This window comes from Centropristis striata, chromosome 3 (genome assembly GCF_030273125.1).
Source record: "Centropristis striata isolate RG_2023a ecotype Rhode Island chromosome 3, C.striata_1.0, whole genome shotgun sequence".
Lineage (NCBI taxonomy): Eukaryota > Metazoa > Chordata > Actinopteri > Perciformes > Serranidae > Centropristis > Centropristis striata.
The window spans coordinates 32,845,459-32,861,614 of NC_081519.1; the positions used below are offsets into that span (position 1 = coordinate 32,845,459).

Genomic DNA, 16,156 nt, shown 5'->3' on the forward strand with positions numbered 1-16,156 from the left:
TAATTCCAAGTAAAAGTTACATTACCTATTGCATTTTGACTGGGTAGCTAGTAATCTCAACCTATTACATATCAATAGTAGCATTCCCATTTTCTGCTGCCTTATTGCCTTTTCACTCCATCAACTTACTTGATTCCTATGGTCTATGTCTAGTACCATCAGGTTGAATGCACTTATTGTAAGTCGCTTTGGACAAAAGCGTCTGCTAAATGACATGTAATGTAATGTAATGTAATGTAATCTCAGCAGGCAAATTGTGTACGTTTTATTCGACTTAGTTACATTTATTTGAGAAATTAAGTTGCAGTGTTGTGTGGGTTGGTAAGTAAAGTCTGTTTTTGGCCCTGTTGGTTTGAGTTGGTGAGCTAGATTCTCATTCTTTAACCAAAAACAGCAAGGTACAGTATGAGCTATTATAAAATGAGTGTAACCCTAATCAGGCCACAATGTGTTCAAATCAGATATGTTGACTTTTCCTGTGCACAATCAATCCATTTATCTAAAATTGAGTTAAATGTATGTATGTTTTGTATCTATAGATATATGTAATATATATATCCATAATTCTGCTTCTAATTTTATCCAAAACACAAGATTAATTGTGTTTCTGTGACATGAAAACTACTTTCGAAAATAGTCTGGCAACGAATGGTTTAAAATGCAAAATCAGCCAAAATATACAGAGCAATCTAAAAGTCCACAGCCCCACCTTGTGGAAAAGTCACAGTATGCCACTGTTTGAATGATAATGAAGGCTACTTTGCAGATTCAGAGAAGATCAATTTGAATCTTTATGAAGTAGACCTGAATATTAATCGCAGTTATTTTTATAGGTTGTCTTCTTCATGGTTGTAACGCTGTGTGAGAGGAAGCTTCAGTGGGAAGGAGGTCAGAGGAGGAACTGTCCCCAGATTTGGATTTGGACACGCTGCACTCTTGACTTGGATTTCAGGTAAAAACAAAATGTAAACTTTACTGACATGACTGACTGAACTGAATTAATATGTATAAGTGATAATGCCACTAACGAACAAAAAAGCAGCAAATAATGGTCATAAACTGCTTAAGTATTTCCTTTTGGTTTTGTGTTGAATACAATTGCAGAGCTCGAAACAAAGAGGCCGTTTTATTCATGTATTTTAGGACTGGAGAGTAAACTGAAAATTTACCAAAGGTGATATTGTGACTCTTGACCCAAGCTTATTTCAGTAAAGTCTGTTCTTGGCCCTGTTGGTTTGAGTTGGTGAACCAGATTCTCATTATTTGTCTAAAAACAGGGAGCTACAGTACGTCGTTGCATTCTGTAAGACCACTACAGATATATATATACACTACTTTAAAACTATTACAAAATGAGTTCAACCCAAATGGTTCAAACTCGATCTTTTGGTATTTGTTTGTATTTGCATTTTGCCTATGCAGCATGACTAAGTAGACGTGTATTTGTCGAGGCAGGGCTCTGACACCCATCAGTCTAATCTCCAACATGTATTTACATATTTTCTCCAGTGATTATTTCTAGTGCACTTTGGTGTTTCTTGCGTTTATATTTTAAGTCAGAAATTCATCTCTGAGAAAGGGCTGTTGCTGTCTCCCACAGTGTCAGATTACACCACCAGATATTGCCCAGTTTAAGTGAAAAGAATAAAAACCCAGCAAACAGTAAATTCATTAAGATTAAATGAGGAGATTTTTATACTGTTGTAGTAAAAAACAAGCAACATTTTAATGATTGTGTTCTTGACTGTTTTGTTCTTAAACTCTACAATTGGCAGCATAAGTTAAAGCATATGTCATTTCATCTGAACTTAAAGGTATGCTTATTTATCCTACACTTGTTAAGATATTTAAATGTCAAAATCACCAAAGTCATTAGGATTCAGTGTCTTATTGTCTGATATACTGTGTTTATTTCTATTTTTTCATATACATAACACCAAAATAAAATTAAAAAGCACACAAAATGAAAAAAAAAAAAGCAACAATGTACAGTGTCTGTATAGCGCTACCAAATACGTGGAATTCAACAGTACCCTTTTTCTGTACGATACTATCTCTGCAGTGTCCCCTACTATTATATTAGGGGGGCGCCCCGATTGAGCTTCACAAAAACAAAGTTCTCTTCAAGTTGTGTCACAAACGTTGGTGACTCAAACAATGTGGACGGTTGAACGATGCGTGTCAGGATTCAGAGCCTGTTATCTAAATATCTTGGTGTAAATCCTGAAGTCTGACATGGATTTCATTGTAAACAACAACAACAACAACAACAACAATGAATGAACTGAAATCTTGAAATCATGAATAACTCCCTGACTGGTCTGTTTTCATTCCTCCTGAGGCTTGTTGACTGTTGAGTAGAGAGGGTCCTCTGAAGTGGGCTGGTCGACATTAGAGTAGATTGGACTTTGGCTGTTCTTCACAGTAGAATATTCACAGGCAGAGGAGCTGGACCCGGTGATCAGTGCCTCACCATTGTCAGAGCAGTTGATGGTAGAGTAATGCAGCGAGGCATAGGGGTCTGTCGGAAAGTTGGCGGTGTCATAAATCCAGTTAATTTTGTTTCCTGAATCTGGCTTCTGGGGGCGCTCCTGTATCTCCTCGTAGATATATTCCTTAAGAGGAAGAATAAGAAAAACAGTTTATGTCAAAGAATTAAAGTAAAAACAGTTGTCCCTGTGCCGTACCAGCTTCTGTTTTATATATATATATATATATATATTTATATATACACGGTTGCTCAACAAAAGTTGAAATAAAATATTTTTTTTACCTCTTTCCATGAAGTGACAATGTGATTTATTCTTGACGGATAAAGTGTATATATTCTCAATTCCTTATTAATCAATCTCTTCCAAACATAACCTCATGAAAATGAAACCACAATTACTAGAGGATTGTGTCTGAAAACAATATCATTCCAACTTTATGGGGTGACTGTGTATATATATATTTCTTTTTATTTAACATAACTTTATTTTAGATGGGTAAATTTCCGTTGCCCTGTGAATATCAAATAGTAACTGAACGTGCATTTTTATATTACCAAACATAATGCCAAATAGCCATTCCCTTATACTCATTCTGCAGTGGAGCAGAATTGAGTTTGTAAATGATCTCAATTGCTAAATTCAGTTGAGCAGGTGAAGTTTGTCTTAATGAAAGCTCAACTAAGGGAGTTTAAAAGGAAACACTTTTTTTAATGATAATATTGTGATGTATAATACAAAACTGTTGCGTATGTTGGGTATATTCCTGGATTTTATTTCTCTTGGCAACTCAGACTATGGATTTTGTTCAGAAGCTCTTCAGAAAACAGGGAAGAAATGTGTTTCCCAGTTGGGTATCAGAGGTGGTAATTTAACTGATTCTGAATCTAAATCCCAAAGATTTCTTTCTTGTATTTGTAACCCAAATCAGATGTCCCATGGCCACACAAAGTTACTCTGCATCCACCAAGTTTTACCAGCTCTCTGTTAATAATAAGACCTGAGGACGCAGCATCACGATTGCAACAACAGCATTGTTGCGACCAAGTCTCCGTGAAATCATGATGTTATAGTTCCTAATCCATTAATGAGTGGAAGTGTAGATGAAACATTTTGTTTTGTTTGGAGGCTGTTACAGTTTAAAAACCATATTTCTCGTCACCTGACCAAAAAGATGTTGCTGATTAATGCATCTGTGGATAGTAGAAATGTGCAATACCAATACTGATATTATTGAGATATGCTTTTATAGACTAACCTCTTCAATGTGCTGTGCTGCTGCAGCTGCTGCTGCTGCTGCTCTGCTTCTTTTGTTTTTTGTATGTCCTGGAAGAAGGAAATAATAAATGAACAATTAGAAGGACACAGAGTGGACTAATGTCACCACTTACCTCATCAATTTGAGAAACCGTGTTTTCTCTATGTAATTTACAACCAGTGCCTGCTGCATTTTTCAGTCTGAAGAACTGACAGAGTTGCACTTGCAGATGATTTTGGTATTTTCCAGTTTGGCAGGACATAACTACCACTGTATATCCCCAGAAATGAGCCACAAAAGCCAGAAAACAAATCAACTTCTAGTCTTGTCTTGTCTACTTACTTTGGCCTTTCTTGACATCACAGGATGTAGATATGTTTAGAGTGGGTTTGTGTGTACCTTAGTGCAAGTTTAATGTTTTGCAAATCGGCAATAACTCTCTCTTACGTTTGTAGATAAGGATCAAAATGAGCCCAAATATCATCATCAGCAGCAGCAGCAGCAGCACAGATTTGCAGACAATTGAATTAATGATGGCCAGAACACCACCTGCAAGATAAAGCACACAACATAGTATTTGTGTTGAGAATTTTAGAGTAATTTTACGAAATTGTTGAATTTTGAAAATGGTCCTCTGCAGCAGCCATGCTCTCTTACCAAGACTCTTAGCGGATGCAGTAGTTGACTGGGTTGAAGAAACAGGAAATGTGGCTGTTGTTGGTTGTACTGAAAGCCAACGAGAAGCTAAACATGGTTATACACTAGAAATTCTGCGGGTTGACTATATGCACATCACACCTTTTTTTCTTACCCAACCTAACTTTGAATATAAAAACACTTTCTCTTTTGTGGTTCTCCTGTGTAAAGTCTTTAAAGTATCAGATTATCCTCTTCACGTTTGAAAGGTTTGACTTCTTCTGCTTTCAGCATTCATTTAATGAGAGATTTGTTGCATAATAATACATATTATAGGTGTATGTAAGTGTATATTTGTAAAACAAAACAAAAAAACAAAGTGTATCCGTTTTCACATTAATATACTGTCATTGTACAGTTTTTTTTTGCAAACTTTTTTGGTGTCAGGGTTGAAACTTCTAAGATAATATGTAAGTACAGCAATCTAGAAAATAAAACAAACAAAGATAAACTTAACTCACTTGGAGTGATGTGACATTTGTTGAAGAATGGATTGCTGCGTTCCTTGTCAGTACTCTCTGCTCCACACCAGTATGTCCCAGCGTCTTCTGCTGTTATGTTTATCACATTTATCGTAATAACAGTGAGATTCTTCTCATCAATCATGGAAAACCTCCCCGTGGTCTTGCTGTGTGCAGTGCTTGCTAGATGTTCACATAGAGATGGATCTTCTCCCTTACAGATGAATTTATCCTCAGGAGCACCAGATGGATAAATACAAAAGTATCTAAAATTCTGTCCAATAGGTGGATACCTTGTTATGTTACGAATAGTTGCTGTAAACAGACAAACAGAGAGTACTGCCTTTCAGTGACTGTATTTAACAACATATTTCAGAGACCCCTGAATTATATGTTTGAATATATGAAACCTAGTGTCATGTGTTTGTTTCTCACTTTTAACCTCCAGTTGTATTTTTCTGAGTGCATATCGGTAGCTTCCTTCATTTGATTCTGCTCCACACCAGTAGACACCAGCGTGCTGTGAGGACACATTACTGATGGACACGTTGAAGCCACTGTTGGTTTCTCTGAGAGTGAACATCCCGTTTGACTTTAGAGAAGACTTTGTTGATAATATATCTTCACAGAATGAACCGCTCACTTTGCAGAAAAACTTCTTTACTGTGGAGTTGTCTTTGTTTCCGTTGTAATCACATGTGATGGTGGTTTTAGCTGTTCTGTATGCAGTTTGAATAAAGGGTCTCTGGCAGCCATCTTCCTCTGCTACTCAAAAAGAAAAAGTAAAACATGCAAAATTTCAAAAAGTAAACCTTATTTTTTACAGCACAGAGACAGTAAGAATTAAAAAAAAATATGTGGCACAAACTCAGCTAAAGCTATGACTAATACTTACTGATAAAGCATATGCTTTATTCATCAATATATCTGCTTGTCTTGTAATTGTTTCCATTATGCTAGATTTCCATTTCTGCTAATTTGCTTATTAGATTTATTACATATGCATTGTGTTGTTACTTTTAGTTAATTATGTTATTAATTGTTTATTTTTCGTTTATTTTTTCTTGATGGAAAAATCTGACCATTTTTGATTCATTAAAAGACATTGTGAAAGTGAAAAATACAAACTCACCATTGAACAATTGTAGGCTCGAAAAGTTTCGGTCAAATTTACACTGGTACTTGCCAGAGTCCTGAATCGATTTGATGATCACCATGAGATATTTATTTTTTGTATCATTGTACAGGGGAAATCTGTCTGTGTTTTCCCACACATCCTTTGTGTCCTTCACTACAGAACGGTTTTGATATTTTCCATCGTTGATTGGATATTTGCACGTGAATTCAACCCATCCTGTGCATCCTTTCACCACAGACGAGGCCTCACAACCTGTAGATCAAAGACAAACCTTTTTAAGAACATTCATAAGAACCTACAAAATCAGTTTTTGTACATTTGTGATGTGAAACTGCTTTTACAATGGCCAAAATAAGTCGTATGTAACTTTCACTTCTAGTTGTGTTGTCTAAATTTTGAAGATTTGGCATCATAATAAATACGTTTAAATTCTTGCTTCCTTGTCTAATATTAGCAACCCATTGTCACATGGACCTAAATTGACAAAAAATGTAAACACAAGTTAATCCAAATGCATCACTGTATGTGTACAAAGTGTTCCATTAACAGGCTGTAGGTTATATTTATTTTAAAACATCAGTGATATCTGCATATTTACAGAAAAAAAAATACTACTTCAACAGGCTCAAGGCTGTTCTGTGTTGGACGTATAACAGGAAGCAGAACATTTCTAAATGAGTATTTAATGTTGTATTAAAACTTGTGGTTTTAATTTGTGAACCAGTGCTGCAGTAAGACTACGACTATGACCTGTGTGAAATAAAAGAATACAAACAGTTACCTGAACACAGAGCATAGGATATATAGAAATTAGTTACCTTCTCAAGAGTCATTGTTACAGTTTTCTATAAAATTTTCTATAAAATCTCAAATATCAGGAGTAACACAGTAGTAATATATACATATATATATTTACCTGTAATCAGTGAGAGCAAAAGCAGAAGAAAGTTCCCCATCTCCGATGCTGAATCTGTCAGTGAGACTTTTTCACTCAAGCTATTTTAGTCTGTTCCTCTTCTCTTCTGCTGGTTGATAATCTGCACACCCGTGTTTCCTGAGATGGTATTATCTCGTGCCTTGCCAAGTTATCTGCCTGCCCTCTTATCTTCTATCTTTCTACTGTCGTCTGTGTGTTTTTGTTGAACCCTGACTTCAAAAATGTTGGTACGCTGTGTAAAATGTAAATAAAAACAGAATGCATCAAATTCAAAGTGTATATTTACAAAAACATAAGTTTATCAGTTTGAACATAAATTATCCTGTCTTTGTACAGTTTAAAATTGAATATATGAAACAAATGATTAGCAATATATCCCTTTCTATTTTATTTACATTTTTAACGTCCCTACTTTTTTAGAAATGCGGTTGCATATTACAGCATTCACCTTAATAGTCCTAGCAGCTCGAACACTAACTGATCACTCCATCTCGCCGTCTAGCAGCAAATCAATAGGCCCTGGACATCATGGACAAAATGAACCTTGTTGTAACCCGTCATTACATGTTATAGTAATCCAAGCATCAATCCCGTTATTCCTAATGTGAAGTTTTTTACTGGGTAATGTAGTTTAGTGAAGTATTTACATTCTAGGTGTTGACCTTTGACCCCTATGAAGACAGAAAGTTGAGTAACAGCTGGATGAGAGGATAGGAGAAGTGTTATTTCCTTCCTCCATCTTTTTATTTAAATTTTCCTTATATGTTGTATTTTATGGTGTGCATGTCATCATTTTGTGTTTGTTGTTTGTATGTGCCATCATGTTTATTATATTTTACTTCATAGTGTCTGTCTGTAAAGCACTTTGTACCTTAATGTAAAATTATACGATTTGTAATATCGATTCTAGAATGAAGATGACCACTCGATGCAAAAGTAAACCTTGTTTAATAACACTAAAAATAACTTTTACTATATTGAAAGGTTATGACAATTTGAAACAATGTACAAATGCACAGTATTGGTAAAGAAAAAATTGTTTTTCAAAAAGATGAAACAACATGATGTGACATGGACATAACTTACTGCACATGGTGTATACTTTATATACAATATGACATACATCTGCGGCTGATTGTGTGGTGAGATGGTATCACATGAAAGTGTGATTTTTTTTTTTAAGGTAGATTTTTTTTCTTGTGAAGATCTCGACTAAACATAATTTCTAAAGACTAGTAAATGATTCGTAGGCAGGTACATCTTGCAGCACAACAATACTTAATTCAGACATTATTTTGTCATATACATGTATTTTGCATTTAAGAAATATTGCACCATCCTGTGATCTAGTTATTGCACTAAATCATATTGAAATTGTGATTCAAGTAATTGTGAGGTTTTTTAGTCATAAAGTATTGGTGACATTTGGCCTGGTCATGGCACTAGATGAAGGTCAGGGAATTACTTAAGTTAGAAAAATGTCCGAACAAAATTGAATGGCAGCCTATCCAGTTTTTAAAAATATCATTCACTCAGAACCACAAATGTCAACCTCATGGGAGCACTAGAGGAAAAGATGAGACAACGAAGCTATGTTCAAAATAACAATTCTGTAAAAAAAACAAAAACAAATTCATGACAATCCATCCAATAGTTGTTGAGATAATTCAGTATGGACCAAAGTGACATCCATGGATCCATGTCACTGTCAGACGAACTGTCAAAACATCAAACATTAGCTTTGCCATTTCTGCACTACAGTTTCTTGTTACAAACAGCAATATGCATTTTCTGAAAATCTGTTGTGTCGATGCATCTGTGCAGCTCTAACATCCTCTAAATATCTTGGTGTAAATCCTGAAGTCTTAGATGGATTGTAAACAACAACAACAACAACACCAAATGACCAAAAATCTTGAAATCAGGAATAAATTCCTGTCTGACTGACTGGTCTGTTTTCATTCCTCCTGAGGCTTGTTGACTGTTGAGTAGAGAGGGTCCTCTGAAGAGGGCTGGTTGACAGTAGAGGAGATTGGACTTTGGCTGTTCTTCACAGTAGAATATTCACAGGCAGAGGAGCTGGACCCAGCGAACAGTGCCTGACCATTGCCAGGGCAGTTTTGAAAGTTGATGGTAGAGTAATGCAGCGAGGCAGAGGGGTTTGTGGGAAAGTTGGCGGTGACATTAATTGTGTTCATAGCAGTTCCTGAGTTTGGCTCCTGCCGGTGCTCCTGTATCTCCTCGTAGATATATTCCTTGAAAAATATACAGAAGAAGAAAAATACAGTCATAGTTCATATCCAGTCCAAACAATACGTACTAACCATACAACTTGTATTTAGTATTGTAAATAGAGTTAAATCACAAACAGAAATATTTAGAATCAATTTGGTGCAAACATCAGTCCAAACGTGCAGTCCAAACATCAGAGTTGATTTGATTTTAATCAGTAAAATTAAATTTAGAAAACAATTAGCTGTCTGTTGTTATATGTTTTATATATATATATATATATGTATATATATATATATATGTATATATATATATATGTATATATATATATATATATATATATATATGTATATATATATATATGTATATATATATATGTATATATATATGTATATATATATATATGTATATATATATATGTATATATATATATATGTATATATATATATATGTATATATATATGTATATATATATATATATATATATATGTATATATATATATATATGTGTGTGTGTGTAACTTTTTACAGTTTATTTTAAATTTATTTCAGATCTGTAAATTTCAGTTTCTATGTGCATATGAGATGAAATGTGTCAAGTATTGTTATTTGTAAATTGCTGTGAAAACCTTGCAGGAACTGTTGGTGATTTTCACTTTTCACACAGGCACAACATTCAGTATTCTGCCTCATTATGACACACTCATGTAGAATTCTTGTTATTTTATTGTTATTTTGTCGAATACTTCATATCAATTTCATTCTGTGCAGACAGAAGAGGTCCCTTTTTCATGAATCTTTCCAGTTTCATGAAAAAAAAGAAACTTCTATGCAAAATAGTAGCTTGTATTGCTGTTATGTGTATTAGGTATTCCCCTGTTTTCTTATTTATCATGCCAACAAAGAATATATCTTCTGTTCAGAAGCTCTTTAGAAGACAAGAAATGAATGTGTTTTCCAGATGTCTATCAGAAGTGGTAATGAATCAAAATGAAATCCCAAAGACTTCTTTCTCCTAGCAGCTATACAGTTCCACCACACACATACAGAGACAAACATGTATACACTCACATCTTTAATGTGCTGTGCTGCTGCTCTGCTCTTTAAATGGCCTAGCAGAAAGAAAAGACAGAGAGCAAAAATTAAAATAAGAGGATAAAGAGTAACTTATTTTTAAAATCTTTCACTGAAATCTGGACACAGTTGCCTCTCTATATACATAATGTACAGCACCGGCTGCACTCTCCAGTTGAAAAAACAGGTCACAACATATTTAAAAACACATATTTCTCTTCTTACCAGTTGTGCTATTTATCAGTGAAAGTAATCCAAAAAAATGCAATGGACTTTGCACTTTGAGCACCACAAGCAAATCACCTTTCTTCTCCACCTTTCATTGTATTCAGAGTAGGTAGACATCTTACACTGAGCAACTCTCATCAAAACAACCTAGCTGGATAACTTGCTCTAAAAATACAAGAAGAAATATTATTTTTTTTACTCTGGGGTGAACTGCCCCTATAAGAAATTACACAGTTGAATTTAATGAATTAGTATTTTCCCATTTGCTTTCATTAACTAAGACTTTACCACTGTAGAGCAACAGAAATGAGCAAAAACAAACAATCTTCCTGAAATGGAAAGAGTAAAGTCTGGTCTCGTGCTTTCCTTTTCTAAAGATCACATCAAAAATATGTAGACTTGTCCTGGATGTGGTTTTTGTGTGTACCTTAGTGCAAGTTTTATGTTTTGCAAACCGGTAATAACTCTCTTACGTTTGTAGATAAGGATCAAAATGAGCCCAAACAGCATCAGCAGCAGCAACACAGATACACAGACGATTACAATAATGACGACATGAGCACCACCTGCAAGATGAAGCACACAACACAGTAATTTTACAAAATTGTTGAACTGTGAAAATGTTCCTGTGCAGCAGCCATGCTCTCTTACCAAGACTCTGAGCGGATGCAGTAGTTGACTGGGTTGAAGAAACAGGAAATGTGGCTGTTGTTGGTTGTACTGAAAACCAACGAGAAGTTAAACATGGTTATAGAAAAGCAAACAAAAGTGCATTTAAGTCGTGCATGAAAGCATCCAAATTAACGATTTACTGAGAGAGAAAAATTTCAAAATAAATTTTCCAAAACATGACCACTAAAAATTAATTTCTACTACTCCAAGAGATGAAGACAGAACTTAAATGTTGGATTCCATAAATTAATCTTTTTGTCTTTTATCCTTTTCAAGGATGGACCCGTTGATACATCCAGCTTGTACAAAGACCAGTTTGAATGTTTAAATCTTTTTCTTTGTTACAGAGACAAGACACACAAAATAACTTGTTAAATGTTATCTAATTGACTTTTTAGATTAATTTCAGTAAATGTGTGCAAATACAAGTTTTGTTGAATGAAGACATTTTTGTTATGTCACAGGAGGAAAAGCACACATGTAAGTGTAAATGATCAAATGAATGAGGCTGAACTCCATTTAGCTGCTCCAGTGTCAGGGTCCTGGTGGCTGATTTACTCTGACCTCTGACCTTTGAGCCATTCTTCGTGTTAAACTGCTAGCAGTCATTTAAAAGAGTTTCTCATATTTACAAGTCCGTCAGCTACCCTCCAACAATCTGATTGAGGTCACAAAATAGAATGACTCCACTTACTGACAACTGACATCACAAATCTGTTGAAGAATGGGTTGCTGCGTCCCTTGTCAGTACTCTCTGCTCCACACCAGTATGTCCCAGCGTCTTCTGCTGTTATGTTTCTTATTGTTATGGTGATATTTCCCTGTTTTTCTTCCATCATGGAAAACTTCCCGGTTTTTGTAGTGGGCTGTGCGGTGTTTACTAGAGGGTCACATGTAGATGGATCTTCTCCTTTACAGATGAATTTGTTTTTTTCCAGAGCTTCATATGCACTTTCATATGCACACCAGTATGTGAAATTCTTTCCAGTTGTTAGAGACCTTTTGGGGGTAGGTACCATATCTGTAGACATACAGAGAGCAGTGACTGTATTTAACAACATATTTCAGTGTTATACTGTTACATCTTAATTATATGTGTGATTATATCAAACCTAAAAGTGTCTGATGTTTGTTTCTCACCTTTTACGTCAAGTTGTATTTTTCTGAGTGCATATCGGTAGCTTCCTTCATTTGATTCTGCTCCACACCAGTAGACACCAGCGTGCTGTGAGGACACAGCACTGATGGACACGTTGAAGCCACTGTTGGTTTCTCTGAGAGTGAACATCCCGTTTGACTTTAGAGAAGACTTTGTTGATAATATATCTTCACAGAATGAACCACTGTCTTTGCAGAAAAACCTCTTCACTGTGGAGTTGTCTTTGTTTCCGTTGTAATCACATGTGATGGTGGTTTTAGCTGTTTTGTATGCAGTTTGAATAAAGGGTCCCTGGCAGCCATCTTTCTCTGCTACTCAAAAAGAAAAAGTAAAACATGCAAAATTTCAATAAGTAAACGTTATTTTTACAGCACATAGACAGCAAGAATTTAAAAAAAGTGACAATCTCAGCTAAATCTATCAATTACACTCAATGATTAAGCATATGCTTTATTCACCTATGTATCTGCTTGTCTTGTAATTGTTTCCATTATGGTAGATTGATTTCCATTCCTTCTAATTTCCAAATTAGATTTATTACATTTTATGCATCTTGTTGTTACATTTTGTAAAGTATTTTATTGGTTATTTTTTATTTATTTATTATTTCTTGTTGAAAAAGTCTGAACAATTTTTAATTGTTGATTAATTAAAAGACATTGTGAAAGTGAAAGAACAAACTCACCATCGAACAGTTCTAGGCTCACTAAGGGAGGGGAATATTTTCGGTGAAATTTACACTGGTACGTGCCAGAGTCCTGAATTGATTTGATGATCACCCTGAGAGATTTATTTTTTGTATCATGGTACAGGGAAAATTGGTCTGTGTTTTCCCACACATCCTTCTTAGTGCTTTCTATGAAGGTTTTTTTGTCCTTCACTACAGAAATGTATTGATTTTTTTCATAGTTTTTTGGATATTTGCAGGTGAATTCAACCCATCCTTCTGTGCATCCTTTCACCACAGGCGAGGCCTCACAACCTGTAGATCAAAGACAAAAGATCACATCATGACGACACTGAAACACTCACAGAGTTACTGCAGTAGTCTGAATTATCTCTCGATCAATACAACCCACTCTTTCCACCAGTACATCACAAAGATTTGAGTTGATTGCTGATTTTTAAAAAGAGGTAACAGAAATATAACATAGAGAATGAGGATGAACTGCAATGTATAGTAATTTGTTTTATATTTATTTTTGGCTTATTTTATCTCATAACAGCGTGAAACACATTCTGCTGATATTTATCTAGCTTTCTCTATCTTGACCAATCGACGTTGGTGAGCTTCAACCAACGATGTGATATCCATAATCAATTTATGTGTTGTTCACATGTTCAAATAAATAGCAGGTATCTATACCACTCTGCAAACACCTGATGTGCTTTTTGTCACTAATAATTCCTCATTAACATAAGCAGAACAGTTATTATTTCAGATTCCCATTCAAAAATACTGCTGCCACAGATAGGTTGAATTATTGTCACAAGTTTGGTTTTTGCACCTGTTTCTGTTTTGAGCATACATTTATTTCTGAATTTAAGAAAAGCCAACAGATGCAGCTGTGTGGCCCTTTCACTTCTGCTTATGTTTCCTCAATTTTAAACATTTGGCATTACCATAAAAATTCAGAATTCTTGTTGTATCGATGTTCACTATTAGAAAATATTTCTTCATAGCGTCTTCAGTCGTGAAAAAACATTAAAAAGTTTTCTTGAACTCGCAGTAAGTTCTATCAAATTATAAACATCTGTTCTGATGGCTGCATATTTACATAAAATATATATTGTAACTGTGGCTATAAGTTCTGTTGGATGAAGTACCCGTAGTGGGAACATAAATATATGTATTTAAAAGACTATGAAATGTAAAGGAATACAGAATAGCTGAAACCACAGCGTAGGATGTATTGAAACTATTTAATTCAGTTATCTATCAAATCTCTAATAATAATAATACATTTTATTTGTAAAGCACTTTTCATTGTTAAAAGCAATCCCAAGGTGCTACAAAGTATAATATCAACAGTCAGACATGTTGTATTTTTTTTACCTGTAATCAGGGAGAGGAAAAGTAGAAGAACATGCTTCATGTTGGGTGATGAAGTCCTCAGTGAGACTTTTTAAGGAGTAGTTTTCAAGTACTCTTAAAAAGTGTCATTTCCTCCTTTCATCTGGTGGTTGAAACTCAGGGTTTGCGCAACCCTGTTTCCTGAAATTATTACATTACATGTCATTTAGCTCACGCTTTTGTCCAAAGCGACTTACAGTAAGTGCATTCAACCAAATTATATTTTGGGTCACCTCAAAAGTACTTGCCCGCCTTCTTGTCTTCTTTGTTGGACTTTCTAGTCTCAGAGCATTAATCTTGCGTTGTGTGGTGGTGTGTAAACAAACTAATCTGTCAATATGCTGTAAAAAACAAACATTAAAAGTCCTGGTCATCATTAATAAAATGATGAAAAATTGTAACCTGTCATTACATGCTTCTATAACAATCTTTTTGGCTATGTCCCCTTCTACATAATGTGAATATTTATGGTTTCGTGTTTTCTTTCTAGATATTGACCTTTGACCCCTATGAAGTCAGAGTCTAGTGAAAGCTAGATAAGAGCGTAGGAGACATGTTATTTCCTTCACTCTTATGGAGGAATATGGATGTTATATCTGGAATGTTTTTTGATAACTTAAAACCCCAAAAACATGAAGTTAAAAAACAACACTAACAGGAAACCTATAGTGAATGGAGCCAGAGGTCCTCACAACAAAATGAGAGCAGCTTCTTTTTATTTACATTATTTTATTTATATATTTGTTCCTGAAATGTTATATTTTGTGGATTGTATCAGTCGTCATTTTGTGTTTGTTGTTTATGTGCCATCTTGTCTAATTTTTCTTTCTTGTGTCTCCATCTGTAAAGTACTTTATACCTGTTGTTTTATGCCATAAAAAAAACACATACAATTTGTCAAATAAACTATAGAATAAAGATGACCACTCGATTAAAAAATTAAACTTTATTTAATATCACTATGAAAACATTTTTTGTAAATTAAAAAAGGGAACGCTTGCAAAAACTAGATGTATAACATATGGCAAAATATATAAAAGAATATACACAATACACAAAACAATATAAACATTATCTCAGTGTGAGGCAGATGGTGTGTGGAGATGTGATAGAGTTAGGGGCTGGAAAGACTAATGCAAAACCAGCAGCAATAAAAGTTCACATTTGTAAGTTAAAGCTGTGGTTGTAATCTTAATTTGAATTATATAAATGTAATTAAAAATGTTCTTGTTGCATTCAGTAATATCAATGATGAAATGAAAGACGTAAATCCAGCTACAGTGGAGTTTGGACTATGAAATTAAGATCCATGTTATGCCAAATAATGACTGTGAGTCTTTAAATCAGAGGTTTAGTTGATCTGAATTAAAGTATTATTCATGTAACCATGTACCTTACCCTGTCCCTAATCTGGATCAGTTAGACTAGAACCCCGTTTGATAGAATCAAAAAACGAATTCAAACCAAACTTATCAGAAAAATGTACACTTGAACAAACATTAGTGTGATAAGAACGACCTAAAATTCCAATAATTATGTTTGGGAAATATTTATTTGACTTCTACTTTTGTAGTTTGGCTCATGTCCTGTTTACTAACATGGAGGGGGCGGGGTTTATAACCAATACTGCAGCCACCTGTTTTAGCCATTGTTGTTGTTGTTGTTGTTGTGGTGTTGATTCAGTTTTATGGTCCTTGTTGAGGTTGTATTTGGACATATTAAACTGAACTAGTAACTT

The 16,156-nt window shown here is 34.6% G+C and overlaps 3 protein-coding genes across 3 annotated transcripts in view; 1 reads left to right on the forward strand and 2 right to left on the reverse strand.

The window, feature by feature from the left end:
• The first annotated feature begins 832 nt into the window (after positions 1-832).
• Positions 833-16,156, forward strand: part of angpt4 (angiopoietin 4) — a 75,948-nt gene continuing 60,624 nt past the window's right edge. Inside the window, exon 1 of the mRNA XM_059329773.1 lies at positions 833-952. The gene's annotated coding sequence lies outside the window, so the exon portion shown is untranslated. The remainder of the gene's footprint in view (positions 953-16,156) is intronic.
• On the reverse strand, positions 4,083-5,617 carry LOC131968766 (CMRF35-like molecule 5). The gene is made up of 4 exons (XM_059329774.1): positions 5,340-5,617; positions 4,905-5,219; positions 4,405-4,473; positions 4,083-4,296 (listed from the first exon to the last, which is right to left on the reverse strand). Exons 1-4 carry the CDS (start codon positions 5,485-5,487, stop codon positions 4,148-4,150), a joined length of 681 nt encoding a protein of 226 aa, XP_059185757.1. The 5' UTR covers positions 5,488-5,617; the 3' UTR covers positions 4,083-4,147.
• LOC131968767 (uncharacterized) lies at positions 8,016-12,036 on the reverse strand. The gene is made up of 5 exons (XM_059329775.1): positions 11,880-12,036; positions 11,165-11,233; positions 10,987-11,079; positions 10,283-10,323; positions 8,016-9,234 (listed from the first exon to the last, which is right to left on the reverse strand). The coding sequence occupies exons 1-5, from the start codon at positions 12,022-12,024 to the stop codon at positions 8,938-8,940; spliced, it is 645 nt and encodes a 214-aa protein (XP_059185758.1). The 5' UTR covers positions 12,025-12,036; the 3' UTR covers positions 8,016-8,937.

Bases quoted from the DNA above. Each gene is read 5' to 3' on its own strand.
- LOC131968766 (XM_059329774.1), bottom strand. From the start codon at position 5,487: ATGTTCACTCTCAGAGAAACCAACAGTGGCTTCAACGTGTCCATCAGT. The intron at 5,220-5,339 runs GTGAGAAACAAA...GTCTGTTTACAG, and splicing joins AATACAACTGGAGGTTAAAA to CAACTATTCGTAACATAACA. The intron at 4,474-4,904 runs GTGAGTTAAGTT...GTTGGCTTTCAG, and splicing joins CAAATGTCACATCACTCCAA to TACAACCAACAACAGCCACA.
- LOC131968767 (XM_059329775.1), bottom strand. From the start codon at position 12,024: ATGATGGAAGAAAAACAGGGAAATATCACCATAACAATAAGAAACATA. The intron at 11,080-11,164 runs GTAAGAGAGCAT...TTCATCTTGCAG, and splicing joins TGCATCCGCTCAGAGTCTTG to GTGGTGCTCATGTCGTCATT. The intron at 10,324-10,986 runs GTAAGAGAGTTA...TCTTTCTGCTAG, and splicing joins TTTGATCCTTATCTACAAAC to GCCATTTAAAGAGCAGAGCA.